Consider the following 22,043-nt stretch of genomic DNA (forward strand, 5'->3'; position numbering starts at 1 on the left):
GAAATAACGTTTGGGTCCTTTTCACTGTTAGGTCATGTTTAACATTACTTCTGTACATGTCCTACTTGCAAATACTATGTATCCTGTCTTATGGGCAGTAAAGCCTACTTAGGAGTGACTTCATAAAATGTACAAGGAAACTTTAGGCCTGTGTTAAGGGGTTATTTTTGACAGATCAAATTTGCAGTTTAGAATTTGCACAGTCAGGCTACAGCGGATAGCCCTGCAGTCATGTTTATAATGTTACTGTAGTGGGTGACACAAAGAGCGCTGCAGTCCACTTCTGACAGTTACAGGCCCTGGTACACTTTGTACCATATACTAGGGTCTTATAGGTAAATTAGGCATGTCATTTAGAGGTATGCCAGTTTTTCATTATGTTGAAAGGGGAAGCAGAAGTACTTCTCTACAGGTTAGCAGGAGTAAAGTACACAAAGTTTTACAGCCAGCAAAAACAGTCATGGCAAAAATCTGGAGGTATACCACACAAAAGACGTTTATTTCCAACAGGCTGCAGATGTAGTGTGAGATAAGTAGGGTTCCAAGGTACTGTAGCAGGAATTGGCCGGGCCAACCTGGCTACCATTGGTGTGGGAAACTTTGGTGTGAGTGATAAGTGCTGGAAGTGTGCGCTGCAAGAGCTGACCTGGAAGGGCGTAACACTTTTGAGCTCTATGGTCATTATTGCGAAGGGTACCACAGCAGTCTATCATAGCAGTTCAGCAGCCTATTTTCATTGGTGCCGCAGCAAAGGAAGGTTAAGAGAGTGGACAGGTAGAAAGGGAAGGGTTACTAGAGCGGGGAACAAGAATTCTTTAGGCAGTGAAGGTTTACCAATGAGTTGGGAATTTGAATCAAAAGGTTTGGGCTGAGGTTCAAGCTACGGATGCTTCAAAGGCAGAGGAACCCAAATTGGCCAGGTGGCCATGTATGTAAGTGTTTGATATTTCTGTAGTGCAAACCTAGCCAAAGAGCAGAGGAGTGCTGCACAAGGTCAAAGACAACCATAATCATCTTTGGGTGGTCCTGATGGATACAGGAATGTTGCTCCAGATCCTGGGGGCATAGTTGGAAAAGGCCTGCCAGGAGTTTATCTAATTCAGAGTAGCAAGAGATACGCAGGATTGGGCTCCTGTGGGAAGGGGGCAGGCAGTGCTTAAGTTGTAAACAAAAAAAAAAGTATGTGCAAGGGCCCATAGGGCATTCCTCAGGACACCACTGCAGCGTGCACCACCCAATGCCCATGCCAGCACTGCATAATGTCATGCAACCTCTAATCAGCAGCTCGCTCCTATAACTCTAACAATTTGGACTATAGGAGGCCACACAAGTCTGTCAGAATGGCCTAGACAAGCTGGTATTATTATTTTGTAGTATATATTTAATTGTTTAACACTCTGCTGATATGCTAACCTCAAATGTAGGCAAACAGCGCCACCATATGGTGGACTGTTATAAGTGCAGGTGTTGAGAATCAAGTGCTGGTGCTGACCACCAGCAAGCACCAGCTCAAATTAAGCACTGGGGGCAGAATTGGGAAGGCTGATAGTGCTGGTGAGGGTTGGATGTCTACAGCTGATCATAGGGTCTAAGACAGAGTCAATGAAGAAGGTGTAGGGGCAGGCGGGGGCGAGTGTCTTAGAAGCAGGGCCATGAGAAAGGTGTGGGGGTGGGGTCTATGGCCTGGCATAGTGCGGATGTCCAGCACCTGGATTTGGCTAGAGCTGTATTTCTGGTGCAGTTTGGTGCTTCTCCTGGCTTTTGTGTCTGGAAGTGAGAATTAAAAACCTAATGGTGAACAAAGATGTCTCTTATTGTGTGTGGGGTGTAACTTTACAAGTGGAGCGGGGCTCTCTGCTTTGACAGAACAGATGCCTTCCTGCACTGGATAAAACAAATCATTGAATTGTCATTTGACAGAGAGGAGATAAGAGAAGCAGCGAGAACTGGAGAGAGAGAGGGAGAGAGAGAGGACCGGTCAGAGAGGGGAGGCTGCGGGGAGAAAGAAAGACACAAGACGGAGGGAGACACGGAGCAGAAGAAAGACTGAGAGAGAGAGAGAACGAGCGAGAGAGAGAACGAGCGAGAGAGAGGCTCAGAGACAGGAGAGAGAAACAGACAGTCAGAGTGAGGTGCTTAGACGGCCAGTGAGAGGCACTCAGTGGTTGTCAGTGAGGCCCACTGAGGCGGCTGGCCGAGGGACGACGAGAGAGCCTCTCAGAGACATGTAGAACATTCGAAGAGGCACGGAGAGACAGCCACTTGCAGGAGAGTGACTGACACCAGAGTCCCAGTGGAAGGCGAAGTTTGGGACATAGAGACCGTGAGCAGAGGCCGGAAGAGGGAACATCGGAGCCCACGATAAAGTGTCTTTGAGAGGCACTCGGTCATCAGAGATCCGCCGAGACATTCCTTGGAAGCGCCAGAGACATACAGTAAAGGAGTAAAAGGACAACACAGTGAGGGACAAATTCGGTTCAGGAACAGTGACAGCCGGCAAGAAGCACAAAGCAGAAGCCATGTGAGTCCTGCGAAAAAGCTCTTTGAGAGGCACAGAGACAGTTTGCGGCGACACAGAGCGACTCGAACCCAAGGCTCGTGGAGACCGTTGCGTGAGGAACAGAGACCGACGCTGGAATCACAGGGAGACAGTCTGCAGAAGACCAAAGAGACTGCTGGGGACGGACACATTGACCACCGTCGAAAACAGGCAGGAACTGTCACTGAAGGCACACCAAGGCCGTCGTTCAAAAGACATAGAGGCTTATTTACAAGCGCCTTGCGCTGCTGGCACGTCACTTTTACCCATATTAAAAGTGACGCAAAAGTGGCGCAAGGGGCTTGTAAATCTACCCCATACAGTCTATCGCTCGGGACATACAGAGACTGTCACTGGAGGCACATGGAGAGTGTCGGTCGAGGGCCACAGACACATTGAGTCGAGGCACACAGAGACCTGTCATTTGTGGCATGAAGAGACCTGTCATTTGAGGCACACAGAGACCTGTCGTTTGAGGCGAACAGAGACCTGTCATCTGAGGCGCAGAGTGACCTGTTCTTTGAGACACTCAGAGACCTGGTGTTTGAGGAAAATAAAGATCTGCCTTTTGAGGCACGCAGAGACCTGTCATTTGAGGCGCACAGAAACCAGTCATTTGAGGCGCACAGAGACCTGTTGTTTGAGGCGCACAGAGACCTGTTGTTTGAGGCGCACAGAGACCTGTCATCTGAGGCTAGCAGAGACCTGTCACTTGAGGCACGCAGAGACCTGTCACTTGAAGCACGTGGAACCCTGTCATTTGAGGCGCACAGAGACCTGTCACTTGAGGCGCACAGAGACCAGTCATTTGAGGCGCACAGAGACCTGTAATCTATGGCAAGCAGAGACCTGTAATCTGAGGCACGCAGAGAGACCTGTCATCTGAGGCACGCAGAAAGTGAGACCTCTTGGTCGAGACCCAGAAAGCCCACTGACAGCGCTTGAGCCACAACGAGGCCATTGTGAAGGCACGTGGAGACCACCGCTGGAGGACCGTCGTCCAGGGGCGCGCCATGCTGTACTACGAGGTTCTCTTGGGGGTCTCGGTGCCTGTCTGCCTGGCCCTCAGCCTGGTCATCATGGTGGGCAACGCCCTGGTGCTGCGTCTGTTGCTGCGCAAGAGCCAGCGTGACGCCATCACCATGCTCATGATATCGCTGGTGGTGTCCGACATTTGCATCGGGCTGCTGTCCTTCCCCATGGCCATGCTCTTCAACGCCCAGGTGGTGCTGCCCTTCCAGGCCTGCGTCTGGCTCACCTGCACCAGCCTCTGCTGGATCATCGTGTCCTCCCTGCACCACCTCGCCATCGCCGTCGACCGCTGGTATCGGGTGTCCAGACCAGCCAGGTGAGAGTGCTCTCCCCTCCTCTGTCATCGCCTGAAAATCTGTATGTGAAAAAACCTCAACCAGAACATAGCTTAAATCTTAAAACTAGAAACCTACTAACCCTAGCTCGAGCCCCAAACTCAACCTTATCGCAACTCCATACGCAACCCTAAACCGAAGCCAGTCCTCAACCCAGACTCCAAACATAGCCTGTCTCAAATCCTAAAACTGACTTGAATATTTAGCCTCACCCAAACTTCAAGTCTATTGCAATCTCCAAATCCAAACTCCTACCCTAACTCCAACTCTAACCTGATCTCCAGTCCTAACCTTAAGTCCAACTCTAACCTGATCTCCAGTCCTAACCTTAAGTCAAACTCTAACCTGATCTCCAGTCCTAACCTAAAGTCCAACTCTAACCTGATCTCCAGTCCTAACCTTAAGTCAAACTCTAACCTGATCTCCAGTCCTAAACATAAGTCCAACTCTAACCTGATCTCCAGTCCTAACCTTAAGTCAAACTCTAACCTGATCTCCAGTCCGAACCTTAAGTCAAACTCTAACCTGATCTCCAGTCCTAACCTTAACTCAAACTCTAGCCTGATCTCCAGTCCTAACCCTAAGTCAAACTCTAACCTGATCTCCAGTCCTAACCTTAACTCAAACTCTAGCCTGAACGCAGACTCTAACACTAAGTCGAACTGCAATTCCAATGTTAATTCAAACTCCTTTCCCTACTTTACTATTACCACAGCCCCAAACTTAGCTCCATTTCAAACCAGAACCCCAACTGCAACCCAATTCCAGCGTTAACCCTGCCCAAACTTCAGTCCCAACCATATCTCTACCCTACGCAAACCTTAACATAAAGCCCTTTCTAACCGTAACTCAAACTACAAATCCAACCATATCTCGAAATCCAATTCCAACCCTAATCAGAACTCCAACTCCTACTCAAACTACAATAGCCTACCTCAAATCATAAAGCTAGCCTCAACACATACCCTTACTCAAACTCCACCCTTACCCAAATCTTCAGTCCTAAACTAAACCCAAACTTCAACCTCAACTTGAACTCCATCCCTAACCGAACACAAACTCCAACCCCAGCCTGACCTCCAGTCCTCATCTTAAATCAGACTCTTGTCCTATCCTGAACGCAGACGCCAACACTTATCCAAACTTGAATCCCAACCATAAGCCAACCTCCAATCCCAACTGAACACGTAGCCAGACTCCAACCAGAACTCCTACCACAAATTAAGCTCCAACACTAACACTTCCCAAAATTCAGCTCCAGTCTTAACCTACCTCAGTCCTCAAACCTAATCCCATTTCTTATCATAACCTAAACCTAGCAAAAATGTCATGCACAGCTAGCAGTCACCCCACCTCCTAATTGTGGGTATTCTGGTGGTGAGATGAGACCCCAGTGTGTGCAGTTCTCTCTGTTATTCCCATGCACATCTTGTGGTGCTATTCCCAACCACACCCTTAACCTACCTCTGACCCTAAACCATAACCTTACCACTTATCCTAACATGAACTTGAACCACAATCCCAGAATGCTGCCTCCTTCTCTCCCTGTCTGCCTGCACATCATAACCCCTGCACCGCTGGTCGCGTGTGTGCTTTGCCCCCTGTGTGGCATGGATTGATGGCAAGGAGGAGTTATTTTTGGTACCTGGAAATGTTAACCTATAACAGAAATCTGCAGTTTTTTGGTCAGCAGCTTCTACCAGTCAGCAAAACACCTTTTAGTTCGAAGATGATTTCAGGTATTATATTAAAAATCAAATGCACAGTGATCAATGTGTGTGACTCTGACGACACGGCCTCTGACGCTCGGACCATAAAATCGAACACACATCCTGAATCTTAGAAGCAAACCCAGGCGCTTCAAGGAGTGACCATTGCTCTGTAACTGCATACTCATTCGTATGATGGTATTTACCTTTATCCATCTCCATATCCCTTCCACTTCTACCCTCCTGACCCACACCTGCTCTCCGCCTTGGGGACCTACCCCTGTGTTTCTCTTTCCGCATCCCCGCTTTATCTCGGCTCTGTCATTTCTCCTGGTAAGAGGGCTCATCTCTTGGCAATCAGAGGATAGGACTGGAGAAGTGGAGTTCTGTGCTCAGCCACTATAACAGATTTCTTGACAATAAGGCTGCCCATACAAAGATGAAATGAAGTTTTCAAGCCTTCTGTAGTATTTCGGTCTCGCCACGAGGGGACACTCTAAGATTATGGTTTTACCTTGCTGCAAGCACTAGCACTAGCCACACTGTGCAATTGGTAGAAAACCTTCTGCAATCAAAGGGGCTCTGGTGCGGCAGGGATACCCAGTGATCAGTCCCATAATCGTAGCTACTGGCTGAGATGAGCGATCAAACAGACACTGTTGTCAGCTTTCAGCAACAACTTGCTATTACATTTTGCTAAGGTCCTGGAAGCACCAGCCAGGCAGGGTGCATCGGTAATGCCTGTTACATTAATAGCAGTTATTACTGATGAACCAGTACTGTAGGGTAAAGTGATAGGTGAGGAATTGAGGGGATCAGACACAAAACATGTTTCAGAGCCACCCAGTGTCTAAACAAATTATATCATTGGCTTTTGTCCTCCAGAAAGCAATCAGACGCTGGTGCACTATTGACACCTAGTGGACAGCTATACAATGCTGTAGATGATGTGTCAGAAGAAGCAGACATATGGGTACAGCAGTGACCTGTTGTGTTCAGTCCTATTAGTGCCTTGGCTGAGGCACTTAAAGCAACATATACCAATGCAGCAGTGCCACCTAGTGTCCTGTGGCAGTATTATATCTCCTGAGGACTTGGAAAAAAACTAGAAAACCGCGTATCAGTGGCCAGTCACAAGCAGAGGTGGGGTAAATGTTCTAGAGGGAGGAAATGCTCAGCCATGTGGTTGTGACACAGTGCTCAGCCAAGGAATAGGGTAAGCCAATACTTGCCAGTGGTACAGATTAGGATGTCGAATACCACATTTTAAGTCTTAAAACATTTTAATGACAAAATAATAATATCACAGAATTTGCCAACAGGGAGGTTCATCAGACGCCCCAAAATAGTAAGTTTTGCTAAGGAAAGGTACACGTTTGTAGTTTTCTACAAACAGGCTTTCATTGGGAATCACTTGGATTTGGAGGAAGCAAAGAGAGAATATGTGCTAGAGACTGTGAGCAGGAGAAAGGAAGAAGACTTTGGTTTGTAACAAGGATGTAAACGTTCTTGGCTGAGCAAGCTAATCTAGACTTTCTCGCCTTGAGAGGCAAGATGTGTAAAAGAGGCTTTAAACATTGCTGGCAGGCACTTCCTTTAAGCACAGGTAGAATAAGCAAGAAAACATGACTGCAGCAGTCACAGTAACACTAAGGCACTGATTGTGGCCAGCAGTCGGGGCGTAGCTTCAGGGGTGTGTTTGGGATCTGACCAACCCCAAATAAATGCATTCTTGGCTTGGTAGTTTGGTCTGGGGGTCATGAGTTGGGTCTGCTATCTCCATATCAGTTATTTCCATGTCAAGATTAAATGACAAACCAGTGACTTTTGTTGTAAATGGGAGAGAGAGAGACAGACAGACAGACAGACAGACAGAGAGATACCCATCTGGTGGCTGAATTTCAAAATGGGAAACCATATAACCTGGAATCTATACTAGCTTCTCTGCTTATCCAAGTTGTGTGATCTTAGGCAAACATTTTATTTCACAGAGCCTCCTTTTTCTTTATCATCACATTTTAGCGCACGTTTAAGTACAGAACCTCTTAAGTTTGATTTAATAGACTGTACTGTTGCTCCATTGTCATTGGGGCGAGCCATGAATGTTTCTAAAAACTATCACTTTTAATAAATGGCTCTCTATGCAGCGATATAATCTAATGTAATAAGATAAAACACTTTTGCATGTTGAAGAAATACACTTTTTTAATTTTAAAGAGATTATATCATATTTTTACATTATGTTGGTTGCGCAATATACATACCAAGCATTTTCATGGCTTAGGTAATGGATAGATTGATAGAGTCAAGCCAAACCCACTGCTTGTCTCATTCTATTAAATTGCTTGCACACCCTCCTCTATTTGCAACTCGGACTTAATAGACAGGGCTATCAGTCACTTGATAATATAGTTTCTAAAAGTTGAGGAGCTGAAACTTGGAGCTCTGCCCACATGCACCAATTTGATAACTCTATCATCAAGGTATTTCATAGCAGAAATGAAGAAGAGCGGGTGCAGTGAAAATATAATTAAAGTAAGTGATCCAAGGGGAGGGACTCCATACTGTCACATTGAATGTGGCTGTCTTCATGAGCTCCTAGGGAGTACTACCAGTCCCAGGTGGGACGGACAGGGGCATAGCTTTAATGGGGATGTTTGGGGTGTGACACCCCTTTCTTGGTTTGGTAGTTGGGTCTGGGGTCCCTCAGTCAGATCTGCTATGTCTGTGTCCATTTTTCTTGTCATTCTCATTTCATAAAGAGGTTTTAACTTGTTTATTTTTTGGATCATAAATATATATAGTGACCAGTTTACCAAAAAAGTAGTAATTCTGCACCTATAGAACTATTCTTTGAATGGGTGCAAATTTACTACTTTTTCGAATTCAAAAACATTGGCAATAGTAAGCATCGAAAGCTGCACCAGTCTCACATTTCAAGGCATACCTCTAGCAATCAAACACCCAAAAGACGAAAGATGAATGCTTGCAAATTGTCTAACCTGTGGCAATTGTTCTTTCCCGCAGTCAAAAACCAAAAGAGAATTCCAAGTGCATCGAGAGGTCAAGTGGACTTATGTCATTTTATAAAATTGTCCTTGTGAAATAAGAAAAAGGGCTAGATAAGTTGCTGGCTGGCTGGCACTTTTCTGGGCACAAATGCATGAGCCATATTTATATGAACGCACAAATGCCCATAGGCATCAAGGTGCTGAGAGGTTAGTCCTGCTATACTGCTCAGTGGTCATAGGCTGGTTCTTCAATGCACCAGTGGAATTGAAAATCTCCCTACAGGGTAAAAGGCAGGTCTTTAATGCCTTCCAGAAGGGAGTGTGCATCTTCAGACACGTACGTTAATGAGGAAGAGAGTTCCAGAGCCTCGCTGCCATGAGTGAGACAGCTCTAACTCCCCATCTCTTTTTCTGAACTCTGGGAACAACAACCCGATTAAGATTTGCTGAGCTGAGATTTCTAATCTGGTGTCTACCACCTAAACATGGCGATACCACTTCAACGCAGTCTATAGGGAAAGTGACAGTACAAGCAGACATGGAACAGCAGGCTATCACTACCTCCTATGTCAGAAACAAGCAGGTGTTATAAAGGACGTCTGATTCATTTTGCCTTCCCTTTGCACCATGCAAGTAACATGCAATGCAATTGCTGTATTGGACAGAATGGCTGTAAATGTGGAAGTTTACTACCCAGGTTCAGGTACAATTTGCTGAAGGTCAGCCAATGGCTTGCTTCTTTACCAGAAGTTTGACACACCAGAACCTTTAAAATAGGATGGCTTTACATACTCAGGGATGCCCATCTCAATGTGTGCCAGTAAGAAATGTTAGTTAAGTGGAGAAGTGACTGGCCGGAAATCAGAGTGACGGGTACACTCCATTCAGTGAATGACAATTACCAGCATCTGTATCTATATTGAGGAAGACTTAAGTGATGTAAGGAAGAGTTGAAACTGAGGTCCTGCAGAAGATAGGTATCTACCAATAACCTCTTCAGAGGCAGGTCCATGCTCAGCTGTCTCTCCACCACCACCTTTGCACCCATGACAGGTGTCCTACATGCAGAAGCCCAGCTGATCAAGGACTCGAAGAAATATGACCACATCACACCCACATTAAAAGACCTTCAATAGCTTACCCCGTCCCGCCCAAATCATCTTCAAGACCGGATGAATCACATAAAAAAGACCTCAACGGCAAGATCCCAGCTCACCTGGCAAACAAACGAACCGTGTCTGAGGGACCATGGAGCCTAGATATCTCCAGACTGTAGACAAAGCTTTGCAGCAGTAAAACACAGACAGAAGGCAAGCCTCCTCCATTCATGCTCCCAGGATCCTGAACTAAAATTCAGTAAAAACCTGAAGACGCAGCTCTTCAATAACCACTTCTCCTGACCCAATAGTCAGCCCTTAACCAAAGATTATTAACCTTCCTTGGGTCACTTCCCCTGTCCAACGCTCCTTTTCTCTTAAGCCAAGTTCGCTATTTCCAAATACCAACACATATATAAATACATACATGAGAGATCCAGAGAACCTTGGAAATTCACAAAAGTTTCAAGAAATAGTTCAAATAAGGTAGGTGCTAAAATTGATCCTCCTGATGCCAAAGGGCACTTGTACAGGGTGCTACAATTAGTCATTTATTTTTGCTGCCCCACAACAATAATGTAGATAGGATCTGAAGCACTCTGACAACATCTACCAGGACCAAAATATGGGGAGAGGGTGTTCAGCAATATGTACGAAATATCAAGAAGCCTAAGAAGATTAGAATACATATTTATTGTCCCCCTTTTGGTAGTCGTTGCCTCGGATGCTTGCTGTTTCAGTGTACGCCCTGAGCGGACCTCTGATTAATACTTAATTAAGGCTCTATGGCCCACATGTACAAAGCCATTTATAATTTCTTAACGGACCAAATCGCTATTTCGGGCCATTAAGAAATGCTAAATAGGCTTTCCATTTGTACCAAAGCAGAATCGCGGTCACAAATTGCAATTTTTACCCCATAAAAATGGCATTTTCCGACTACCAAAATAGGAGATCGCACATAGGGATTCCCTATTTGTGATTTCCAAAGCACGTGTCCAAAGCATTTCCTAAATGCAAAATGAGCATTTAGGAAATGCTATTACCACTGAATCCAATTTGATGATAACTATGTGCACAGTGGAAAAAGGCACCCAAAATTAACTTTTTGTATTGCCATGTGCGCGCACTCGCCCCAAGGGCATTAGAGTGCTTTACACTAGGCCTGGGCGGTGAACTCTGCTCCATTGGCGGAGTTTGCGGAGTTTTCCGTACTCCGTGCTCCATGGAGTTCTGAGGAGTTTTTTCCTCGCTCGTGCTCACTACCTAGAGCACCTCCCAGCGAGATTTCTCAACGCAAGTGGTCGCTTATGGTCGCTACCACTTGCGTTGAGAAACCATCCGTTCACGTTGATGAAGCTGCTGCTCAAGTAGAAAATCTACTCAAGCAGCAGAAAAAAGCAGCGCCCTCTTGCGTTGCCCATGATGCTGTTCGCGCACAAACACCCGGTGCTAAAAATCAGCATGAACGGTGAAACCTAACGCACTCTGCCGCCTGTGGAACTCTGCGTAGCATGGCAGAGTTTTTGGGTCCCTTCGCGGAGTTCTCCATAGCAGAACTCCACGAACTCCGCCCAGGCCTACTTTACACGTGCACCACTTTCTTTTCTTTTTAAGATGTCCATAGGTACGACTGCTTTTGCATTTCCAAATTTGAGATTTCCTAATAGCAATAGCGACCCTGTAAGAATTGCTGTTAGGAAATCGCTATTTTAGTACATTCCATTTTACATTTCCTAAATAGCAATTTCATAGGATTCGCTATTTAGGGAATGCAAAATGGAAGTTTTGTACATGGCCCTATGTTCATAGATGAATTGATTGAATTGTTTAACTACACAAACTACACACACCACCATAATTTTTACCATGAAAGACAGGCCAGGAAGGGGCCGATAATTTTCAATGCAGGTTGGGTCGGCCTTTGGGTTTTTGAGTAACTCCCTCCTTTAAAAAGGAGCATACAGTGCCTAGATTACAGGAGGTATTGATAATGGCCTTTTTGGTGGAAGGAGTGAGATGTTTCCTGGTGTAGCCACGTTTGGGGCAATTCGGACAAGTTCATAATTGGATGATTTGGGAGAGGTGATGATTTTGTCTTGCTCGCCTTAGGAGAGAAGGGTGGATAAAGATGTCCTTCACCTTCAGTGGGTAGCCTCTTGTTGAGATGTACGTTAGTTCTTCAAGAGTACCTTTGTGATATCCTGTGTGTTCCCCTTCCTGTTATGGCAGAGCTGCGGTCTGGAATGCTGGGAGTGGCTGAAGTGATAGAATGCTGGTGTGTGGTTTGCAGAGGAAGCTGGAGACGGGGACAGCTGGAGGCAGGGTGGGGCCTTGACAAGACCTGCCTGTTGTAACCTAAGGCCTAACATAAAATAAAGAACTTACATCCTACCTGAGTGGCTCCAAACGTTTGTATGAAGACCCCGCCCTCTATCTCCAAAACATGGTGTAGAGTTGTTAAGGATCTACATAAAAATGCAGTAAGTTTCTGGATTTAATTGGCAGCCATTTCTGGCAGGGGAGAAGGTCAGTAGTGAGAAGGATGATGGTCCTGTGACCCTGGAGGGCTATTCTGGGGCGGCCCACCCTCAAACCCACATGCAAGTAGTGTCAACTGAGACTACTGGGCTGGAGGAAACTATTGAGGAGGGTGGGCAAGGTCAGGCAAGGACTGGGAGCCACCTGAGGGGAGTTACAAGCTGAGGCAATATGTCCCAGTTAATAGTGCCACATTTAAGGGCAATGCTAAAATCCATATTTGTAAAGCGCAAACCACTCACCCTTACGGGTCTCAAGGTGCTGGGGGCCGTCGTGGAAATTAAGTGAGCTATTGCCCAGAGTCACATGGTGTTGAGCTGAGCTGCCGCCAGAGCCGGGGATCGAACTGTGAACCCTGTGCTCTGAAGTCAGCTGCCCTGGCCGCTGCACCACACCTCTCCACTATGGAGATAGTGTTATAAAGACAGAGTTGTGGAGACAATGAGATGTGGCAGGAAAACTCCTTTACGATAAGAATAGCTCTGAAATAGTCCATGGAGCGTCAGGCAGTAAACATTCAATGGGGACGGGGACAGAAGGATCGGCGCTGGGGTGTGTGCAGTATGATGCCTCCATTAAGTTGACTATGACAAGGCCTTTGTAGGGTCCTGTCTGTATTCCACATGTTTTATAGCACCCATAGCAGAGCACCCAGAGGAGATGACAATGCTCCTGCTATCACTATGGTTACGCCATTAAACAAGTATCTTGTGACCATGAGCAGCACCAGGGGACTTTCCTCTCCAGAGCGAGTCAGATGGTGTTGGAAGAAGAGGGTGTGGTGGTTGGAGGCATAGCAGCTCAACTTGCTCATGAGAGAGCATCTATTGGTGGATCCAGACCTGGGTGTCGGAGAGGAGGCGCAGACTATGTAGACTTTGGCATCATGACGGAGGGTAGTAGTCCGATGTTTGACTGAGACAAGTTTGAAAACAAGGAAGAAAGACTACCCAAAATCCTGTCTAAGTAAGAAAGAGAAGTAGGACTATCTCCGTTCTGTTAGCCTATGAGGCAGTCATGTTTTGTGTTTGAATGGCAGTATTTATGTAGCAGAACTTGCCTCCTGACGTAGTCTGTGTTATTGACAGCACTGCTGGACTGCTGTAGCGTTTGATTATTGTGGTGTGTGAATAGTTTTCCAGTGTTCATCATCTGTAGACTGTCACCACTGTATTTGAAAGATGTCCTGACCTTTTCTGTTGCAGTTTCCAGAAGATGTAGTATCTGGTGCAGATTAGGGGCTAGAGTTACTAAGCCTTTGAGTTGCCCTTGCAGCGTGCGAGGTGATGCAGGGCAAAGCAAAGGTTTATTTGGGATTTACAAAGCCACGCAAGGCCTGAATTGCGGGGTCTTGTGTAGCAGATTGTGCTGCGTTGCGTTACACTTCTTAGTGGTAGGGGTTCTATGGGTGGATCATGGTCATTCCTGTGCATCCACCCTTAGATTTCATGCAATTTCGGATTTACTAAGGTTTGTAGAGGTGGAATATCATAAAATCAGTACATCTACCACAGAGAGGCGTAACAAGCAGAAATATGTCTCCTTGCGACTTCCTCTTTCTATGCATGATACATTCTGCGGAAAATGCCTTGTTGTATTGTTTTTGTGCATGAAAGTTTCCTTGCTGGTTACCACCCAATATTCAGCATGTCCTGGTACTTACCGGACATTTTCCCCCCACTGATAAATTTCAGCTCCTGAAAACAAAGCCGAACATCACTATTTCAATTATCACATAATATATATTTACTTACTTACAAACCGGCACCTTAAAGATTTTGCTAATTATTGTACATTGATTTGTTAAATTTAGAATTTGCTTTCCAATGAAGCAGTAAATATATATACATTTTTTCTCAAATTTGTTGTTGCTTTGGGTTAACATTTTCCATGTACCCTGCGAAACCTCCGCCTGTACGAAATTCTCTTGAAATGTAAACTGCTTTTGTAGGTGTACATCAGATGAGTTACTGCTTAAATTGTGAGACGCTGGTGGGAACACATAGATACCGATACAATACTGACATCAAGTGGCACAATTGCAGTATTGCACCATCTGGTGTTTTATAATTTAGACTGCCGTATAGACATAGCAGCAGTAGTGACACCCGGTGGCGCACCACACTATGGCATATGTCAATTTCCTGGAGCAGCTAGTGGCGTGATAGCGACACCTATTGATCAATCAGAGTGCAGCATTTTTTAGAACTGCAGGAGACTGTCTGACCAGACCCTGAGCTGACTTGTGCCTTCAATAAACAAGCATTTGCAATGCAATAGGTCTCGTATTTGCGAAATTTTAAGCTATTGGCATTGTAAATGACAAGGCCTTTTATTTATCTGATTTCAAAACCAACACATAGATAAAAGGTTTGTCATTTGTAATGCCAGTAGCTCAAGGTCTTGCAAATGCGAGACCTATTGCATTGCAAATGCTTGTTAATGATGTGCTGCCAAGACTACGTGTTTTAAAGAGACATTCCTTTAGTGTTTTTTGCTCAGATAAGATTGTGATTAGCTATCGATCCTGCTTGCACATGGCCCACGTGCAGCCTTTATCCTCGCTAATGGCCCAGTTAAGTAACTTATTTTTTTCAGTTTTATACAGCGCATACTCGATGCGAACAAATTGCAGCGCTGTACATTAGCAACAGTTACATTACAAGGGAACACAAGTTTATATAACACAGCTTTTACTAGTCCTTTCAGAAGTAGACGCCCGCCCACACTTTAACCTGCGTGAGAAGGAGGGTTCTTGATAATTTATGCAAATGTTTTTCACTGAGAACCTGGCAATCAAGCTCCTGGTGGCCAGTGGTCTTGGGACGTCACACTAAGTCACTATCCCTACAACGGGGTGATGTAGTAGCTACGTACGTACAACTACTGAAATTCTGATGTGCATTGCTCCAGTTTTGAGGTTCTGCAGGCGCCTGCACCCCTAATAAGATTGACATATGATTAGGCACAAGCACAACACACCTACGCAGACACTGATGAAACATTTGAGCAACCGTTACCCTTAATTGACTTCCATGAGAGGAAAGTGGCCGTGCAGTCAAGCGTTGTCAAAGTGGATGCGGAAGGGCAGAGCGAGCACACCAGGGGAGACTGTCGCAGCATTCACAAGCTCGAGTTCTGGCAGCGGATTTCATCACTAGAGACCCGGCTCAGCAGCCCCCTGCTCCTTGGCGGTTCCCACCTTTGAGCAGCCAGGAGAGACCACCGGCCAGGACAACAGGTGTGTACCGAGATCCTCAGGCCCATTTGTGGAGTGGAGCTTCGTGGGTCCTGAAGCTCCGGAGAGGTGGGTTCATTGACCCTTCCTCACTCTCTCTACATCAAGCCGCAACAAGTTGCTTGAAGCTCCACGCACCTTGTCCAAAGCATCAAAGCACCCGCAACATGCCAGCACGTCAGCCCACGTGCCACATCGCGGCAAAATCAAGTTAACTAGTAAGCAACCTGAGGCGAGGCAGTGGTTGTAGTCAGCCCCTGGTGTGGGTGTGCCCAAATATCTAATAATGTCCTTTCTATCGGGCCCAGCTGTGTCCTGTGGTTCCTCCTACTGCTGGTTACAGATACAACCTATTGCTGCTTCGTCCTCTCCCCACAGGGCTCTGCAGCCCCAGCCTGGGTGCAGAACGGGAGACATAACAACAACTTGTATAAAATATACACTAAAGAAAGGCAGCCGCTCTCTCTAACTCTAAACCTAGGTTTTCAGCCTAGAACAACAAGCACACAAGCTGGGTTTGTATCTTTATTTCTCACTGTGAACAGTGACACCCTGCACAGCTCCAGGAGCACCAAATCCACGCCAGGATTTCAAAAGCACTGACCAGGTAAAAGCCTCCTAGTTATGTGTTGTTGATGATCTTCTGTGGAAATCCGGCGCCTCCCTTCCTTGGGGCCCAGCTTTAAAACTGCGGCTCAGAATGATCACTATAGCGGATGACCCTGTTGGGGTGGGGTCAGGGGGAAGGGGAGTCGATGGGTCAGTGGACACCTGCAGGGGTCGGTTTGATGGGTTCGTTTTCCGGGGAGTCTACTCTGCCTTTCACCATCCTAAGACCATTAAATGGTGTACCATATGATTAGATAATATTAAACAACCGCCTTGTGAGCCCATAATTCCACGGATACATGTGTTTGTCCCAAATACACAAGTAATGGAGCACCTAGAGTCGGTGGCTGAGAACAAGAACTAGCTGAAAGTCTCTCTGATGCCATGAAAGGACAGCCCCCACTAGCCGAGCCCAGCAGAAACCACTATTGGATCCTGTTACAATGTAAGCGGTATCCCGCAGCCAGCCCAGCGCTTCCTAAACCGATCACCCAGAATGAGTACCTGGCTCTAAGTCTACTCATCAGTGTGTCGTGGGGCAGGCCTCTGGCCTGGGTGCTCACTCGTTCGGACGGCTAGACTCGCTGGGCCATGGGCCGCTGGTTCCTCCCAGAAAACCTGTCACACAGTTCAGAGTCGGTACCTCTGCACTCCGGAACAGGAGGCCGCCCACCCTGGGGAGGCGGGACGTGCAGCAGCTAAGCGCTAGGCTTAAAGTTAAAAAAATGATAATAATAAACAGAGTGCGGTGTCCCTAAGTGGGTGCCGCACTTTGAATTCAAGTTTGAAAAATCACCCATCAGGTACTTCGCTACTGGCAGCCACTATTAAAGTAAAAGTGCACATTGCGCTCTCTGTATCCAAATAACGCCCGCCATTCTCCCGCGAGTGCTGGGAGGGGGTTGGCCACTATTAAAGTAAAAGCGCGCATTGCGCTCTCTGTATACAAATAACGCCCGCCATTGTCCCGCGAGTGCTTTGGGGGATCGTTGGCCACTATTAAAGTAAAAGCACGCATTGCGCTCTCTGTATACAAATAACGCCCGCCATTGTCCCGGGAGTGCTGGGAGGAGGGTGTTGGCCACTATTAAAGTGAAAGCCCGCATTGCGCGCTCCTCTCCGCATGCAAGTAGCGCCCGCCATTGTCCTGCGAGTGCTGTGTGGGCGCACTGCAAATTCAAGCACCGCCATTGTCCCACATTATTTACTAAAGAAAATAGTGCTCGCACACTAATTAACCAGCGAAGTAAATTAGCCAGTCCCTATGGGCGGTACCAAATATAGACAGGGCGGTAACAAGGTGGGACTAACAAGCCTCATAATGAATCTGAAGCCAGCATTTATCAAGGACAATGACATGAGCCAATGAAAAATATGGGAGGAGAGTGGGCGAGGCTTACACACCATACTCTATTACTGCATGCCTCGCAGAGCGTGCAGCGCATGCGTGCTGCAACACTAGGCTCGACCTAAAAACTAGCAATGGCATGGCCAAAAAGTCTCGCTTTGCTGAAATATTGCATTTGAAAATTCTTTTTGTCAATGCTGTGCAGCATCAGGAAAAAAGCAAAACGCTTCTTCACGAAAAAAGCAAAATGTCACCGGCTTCTGCCAGTAGTTGGGTATTCCGCTTGTGTGGATGCGTGATGACAAATGCCAGTGCATGTGAAACAGCTCATGCACACGCATGGAGAATTAAATGGGCACCATTTCGTTTATTTATTTACCAATCCAGGATGCTAGACACCACTTGGATGAGTGAATAAAAAACTGAAATTTAGTTAGTGTGATTTGCGAAGTGGCACAGTAGTAAAAGGTAATTGCCAAGCCCTCCAAAGCAAAAAACAAACTACAAATATACAAAAGGTCCAAAAGAGGTTTGGCATGCAATGGGAGAGCGGGTGGTGGGGGAGTAGAAGGGAGGGAATGGGGTGAGGAGAAGAAAATGAGCACACAAGGGAGCGAGCTGAAAAACATACATTTTAATGGAGTGCTTAAGCAAAGAGAAAAATGTAGTTCCCTGCAAGTGAGTAGTGGAAGGATACAAGTCAGGTTCTCAAAAGGGTAGTAAAAAGGCCATGTTCCAGGAGAGGAACAAACAGAATAAAAGGGATGCAAGCTATATTATAAGAAGCAAAAAAATGAATGACAATAAAGCAAACCAATGACAATCAATGAGGCCTATAATTCTGCTGTAAATTTTGAGAAGCCCACAAAAGGTCTTTTGCAACTAGACAGCTTGTGCTGTCTGGTAGAAGAGGTATTAAAAATAAAACTTGAGGGATTCCCTGTACCCAGCAATGAGTTTGAACTCTCTTTTTCTCTCCCTGCATTCCGCAGGTACCTCACATCAGCATCTCGCACCCGTGCTGCAATACACATCGTCGCCTGCTGGACCCTGGCTATCTGCTTTGCTTATGTTCCTGTCTTCGGATACAACAACCAGGACCTGCTGCGGGAGGCGGCTGCCAACGGGAGCGGGGTGACCTGGCTGACACGAGGGGGGCAACTGCGCGTGGTCTGCCAGTACCTGGTGGTGCTGAACCTCAGCTATCTGGTGTACGTTCTCTTCATGGTCTGCATCCTGCTGCCCGTGCTGGTCACCACCGCCCTCTACCTGCTGATGCTGCTGAGGGTGGGCTCTGGGCGCCAGTCGCGTGTGGCTGCCGGCGCAAGCGCAGCTGAGGGCCTGCATGAGCGCAACCAGCGCCGCCTGACAGCCAACATGCTGGTGGCACTACTGGCCTATGTGCTGCTGAAGATCCCTTACAATGCCCTTAACTGCGTCTTCCTCTACTGCCCGGCCTGCCAGGTGCCCTACTGGGCCGTGCCCTTCACCTCCAGCCTCATTCTCTGCAGTGCAGTCTTTAACCCTTTCATCGTCTTCCTCACGCACAAGGAGGCGAGGGACAGCTGCTGCCATGCCTTGAGGTGCTGGCGACGACGGATGGGGGAGACGGTGGTGAGCCTGGTGCAGGTGCCTGAACGGCCTGTAAAGAGTTAACCAAGTCAACTGTCCCCCAGAAAACATGGCGTCTGCTGAATTGATACACTCTGTAGGGTAAGACAGTGCTGCTGAGAGAAAAGGGACCACCGACCCTCTACAAGACCTCACATAGTCTGCAGACAACCTAGCCTCATCTCTGATCAAAGGGGCTCATCGCCCCTCCATCACTACCCCAATAATTCGAGCTTATGTGCCAAAAATTCCACACTGATGTGCTGGAGTAACAGAGTCAGCTCCATTCCCCACTGATTGTAGAGAGACAAAACTCCCCATAGGTGCACGGCTCATCTCTAAAGACATGCAGTGTGAAGGGAATATATTTAACCCTCACCACTCTCCACGGAGATCAATCTGTTCTGGGAATAACAGGCACGTCTGCAGCAATGGATGGGGATTCACTTTGTACGCATGCATGAATGCACGTGAGCTACTTCTGACACTGAGCCTAGCTGCAGGGATGGAGCGCTGAGTATCATTCACAATGAAGCAGAATACTCCCGGGGCTGGTTGGCAGTGCTTAATTTGTGCCGGTCTTTGCTGGTGCTCAGCAACTGCACTTATGTCTGACAATCCACTGTATGGTGGCGCTGTCTATCCATTATTGAGCCGAGCACATCAGCAGGAGTGTGTAACAATTCAATAAATATAAAAAAAATATTAATACTAGCTCACCTAGGCACATCACAGGGCTTTGGGCTACATTGAATCATCCAGATTGTCTCAATAGTTGAAGTACGGTGGCTGGTAGGTATCGCTGGCACTGGTATGGGGCAGTGGGTAGTTCAAGCTGAGGTGGACTTCGCGAAACCCCTTAGACCATGGCACTTATTTTATTTACAAACAAAACACTGCTGGTTGGTTGTGTCTTTGGAGAGCTCACCTGCTTGAACAGAGATCTCATATTACCTCATTCTCTTCTCACCCTCTGGAAACATGTACAGCAATGTCACCTCAGGAATATATGACCCGCTCCCCCTTCCTAGTCAAGATCAAAAGAAACTGGCAAATCCCCTCCCTATATCCAACCCTGGGTGCGATTAGAGAAACTGACTTTCCTTTGTTCATATCTTTATTTAGTGAACTTGGGCATTTTTTCAATCTTGTATCTGCTTTTAGTGGTGGCCAAACCCAAGAATTTATACACAGACCTATTTTACAACATGTAAATTTTTGGAGTAACCGTGGTACAGAAAGGTGTGTGGCCGTGGCTGCTTCAAGCCAGAACAACTACTGAATATATGAGCTCGCCAGGAGATCAGGAGATTGTTTGCATCCAATGCAACACTGAATTTAAGTATAGAAAACCCAGAAAACACCGGGGTCTCACTGGAGACTAACGCCTGAATAATAAAAGGGATGCTATAAAAAGACTGCAAGTACCAGAATACACTGGGGTCTCAACACATGAACATTGATGTGATGTGAAAGGCTGCAAGTACCCATGCCCACTGGGGCCTCACTGGGGATCTACACCCGAATTCGATCATGTTGAAGGTGATCTGTCTGGGTGAAAACCTAGCGTCTGTTCAAAACCTGAAATCAATACTCTATTGATCTGTGTTCATCCCATGCATAGAAGCATCATATTGACTTATTCCTGTACAAGCAGCGCCACATGAACCAGATGTTGAATGGCGAGGTGGTGTTTCTACTGCACAGCAGCATAAAAATATTTTATTTCCAAATGTTGAAGCACTGTGGCTTCGCCTACTAGTGTTTAACTAATGGATTAACTGCTAAGGTTATTATTTTTTATGTCATTATTTATAATATGTAAAATATTCTTTCGATGTTTTTTTCCATGTGCACGTGAGCTCAATCTCACAGTTTAGGGTGAGTATAGATTGGAAATGGTTTCAAAGATTTAATTTTTATCCCACCTCCGAGTGTATTTTACTCTCCTAACTCTTACTAGTACTATGTGTCCTTGTTGATTGTGATTCAACGTTCATTCGGTCTCGCTGAGTCAACGCGCATGCGCTGCTCGGAGAGACATTTAGTGGGTGGGTTTTCAAAGTGCTACTGGCTGGCCTAGCGCTTGCGTTCACGCGCGCAGCCTGCCGCCATCTGTCTTTCACGGGTCATTAGCACCACTCGGCCGCTCGTGCTTTCCCTCTCACCTCAAAACTCTTGCGCTTCGTTGTTGCTTTCTAAATGAATCACGTCCAGGCAATACGAACATTTGCCATAGTTCAAAATATGTGTTTGCCAATTATTTTTTAAATAGTGCTCCTTCCAAACCCCTCGCTTGTGTTTTTGAAACTTTAAAAAAAAATGTTTTATCAGCTAACAGCATTTGCCTATTTAAACGTGTTCAGCGATCTCCGTTCCTGTTTTTTTATTGTTGTGCATTTTCGCACAGCTGATTGGATTGGCAAAATAAAACGAGAGTTGCACGTTCAGCTGGTAGAAAGATTGGTTAAAAATTATTTTGTTTATCTTTTGATTCTGTTTTGCGCACATGGCGGGGGGGTAACACAAATGTGTTGTGGTCTGTAGTACTGTGCATGATACAGCTGCCACAGATAGGGCTTCTCCTCTCTCCAAACACCTGCTGCTTTGCTGTTGCTTCCTCGCAAGGAGTCCGGAGACTCCATCCCTCCCCGTCCTCTTTTGTTTGTCGCTGAGCACTACCCCTAAAGCATTTTGTTTTGTATTCCTGTCTCCTCCTTTCCTAAGGGGAGGGGCCAGTGTGAACATTACCGTAAAGCCCCTAAAAGAAGCACAGAGGGCTCCTAACTTGAACAGTCACAAGATCGCAGGGAACCCTTTACCTGAGGTTTTTCAAACATTCAAAGTTTGTTTTAAAAAATAAATGTTTTAACAGTGCTACCTCCAAACCCCGTGCACTTCATTCCTGTTTTTTTAATGTTGTATTTTTTTGTATAACTAACGCATTGGTAAAATAAAGCACGTGCTGCTCGT

The 22,043-nt window shown here is 46.4% G+C and overlaps 1 protein-coding gene across 1 annotated transcript; it reads left to right on the plus strand.

Annotated features, from left to right (window-relative positions):
* The first annotated feature begins 3,552 nt into the window (after nucleotides 1-3,552).
* On the plus strand, nucleotides 3,553-19,115 carry LOC146812735 (adenosine receptor A1-like). Its single transcript, XM_085615194.1, has 2 exons — nucleotides 3,553-3,887; nucleotides 18,452-19,115. The coding sequence occupies exons 1-2, from the start codon at nucleotides 3,553-3,555 to the stop codon at nucleotides 19,113-19,115; spliced, it is 999 nt and encodes a 332-aa protein (XP_085471320.1).
* The last annotated feature ends 2,928 nt before the right edge of the window (nucleotides 19,116-22,043 follow it).

This window comes from Triturus cristatus, chromosome 7 (genome assembly GCF_964204655.1).
Source record: "Triturus cristatus chromosome 7, aTriCri1.1, whole genome shotgun sequence".
NCBI lineage: Eukaryota > Metazoa > Chordata > Amphibia > Caudata > Salamandridae > Triturus > Triturus cristatus.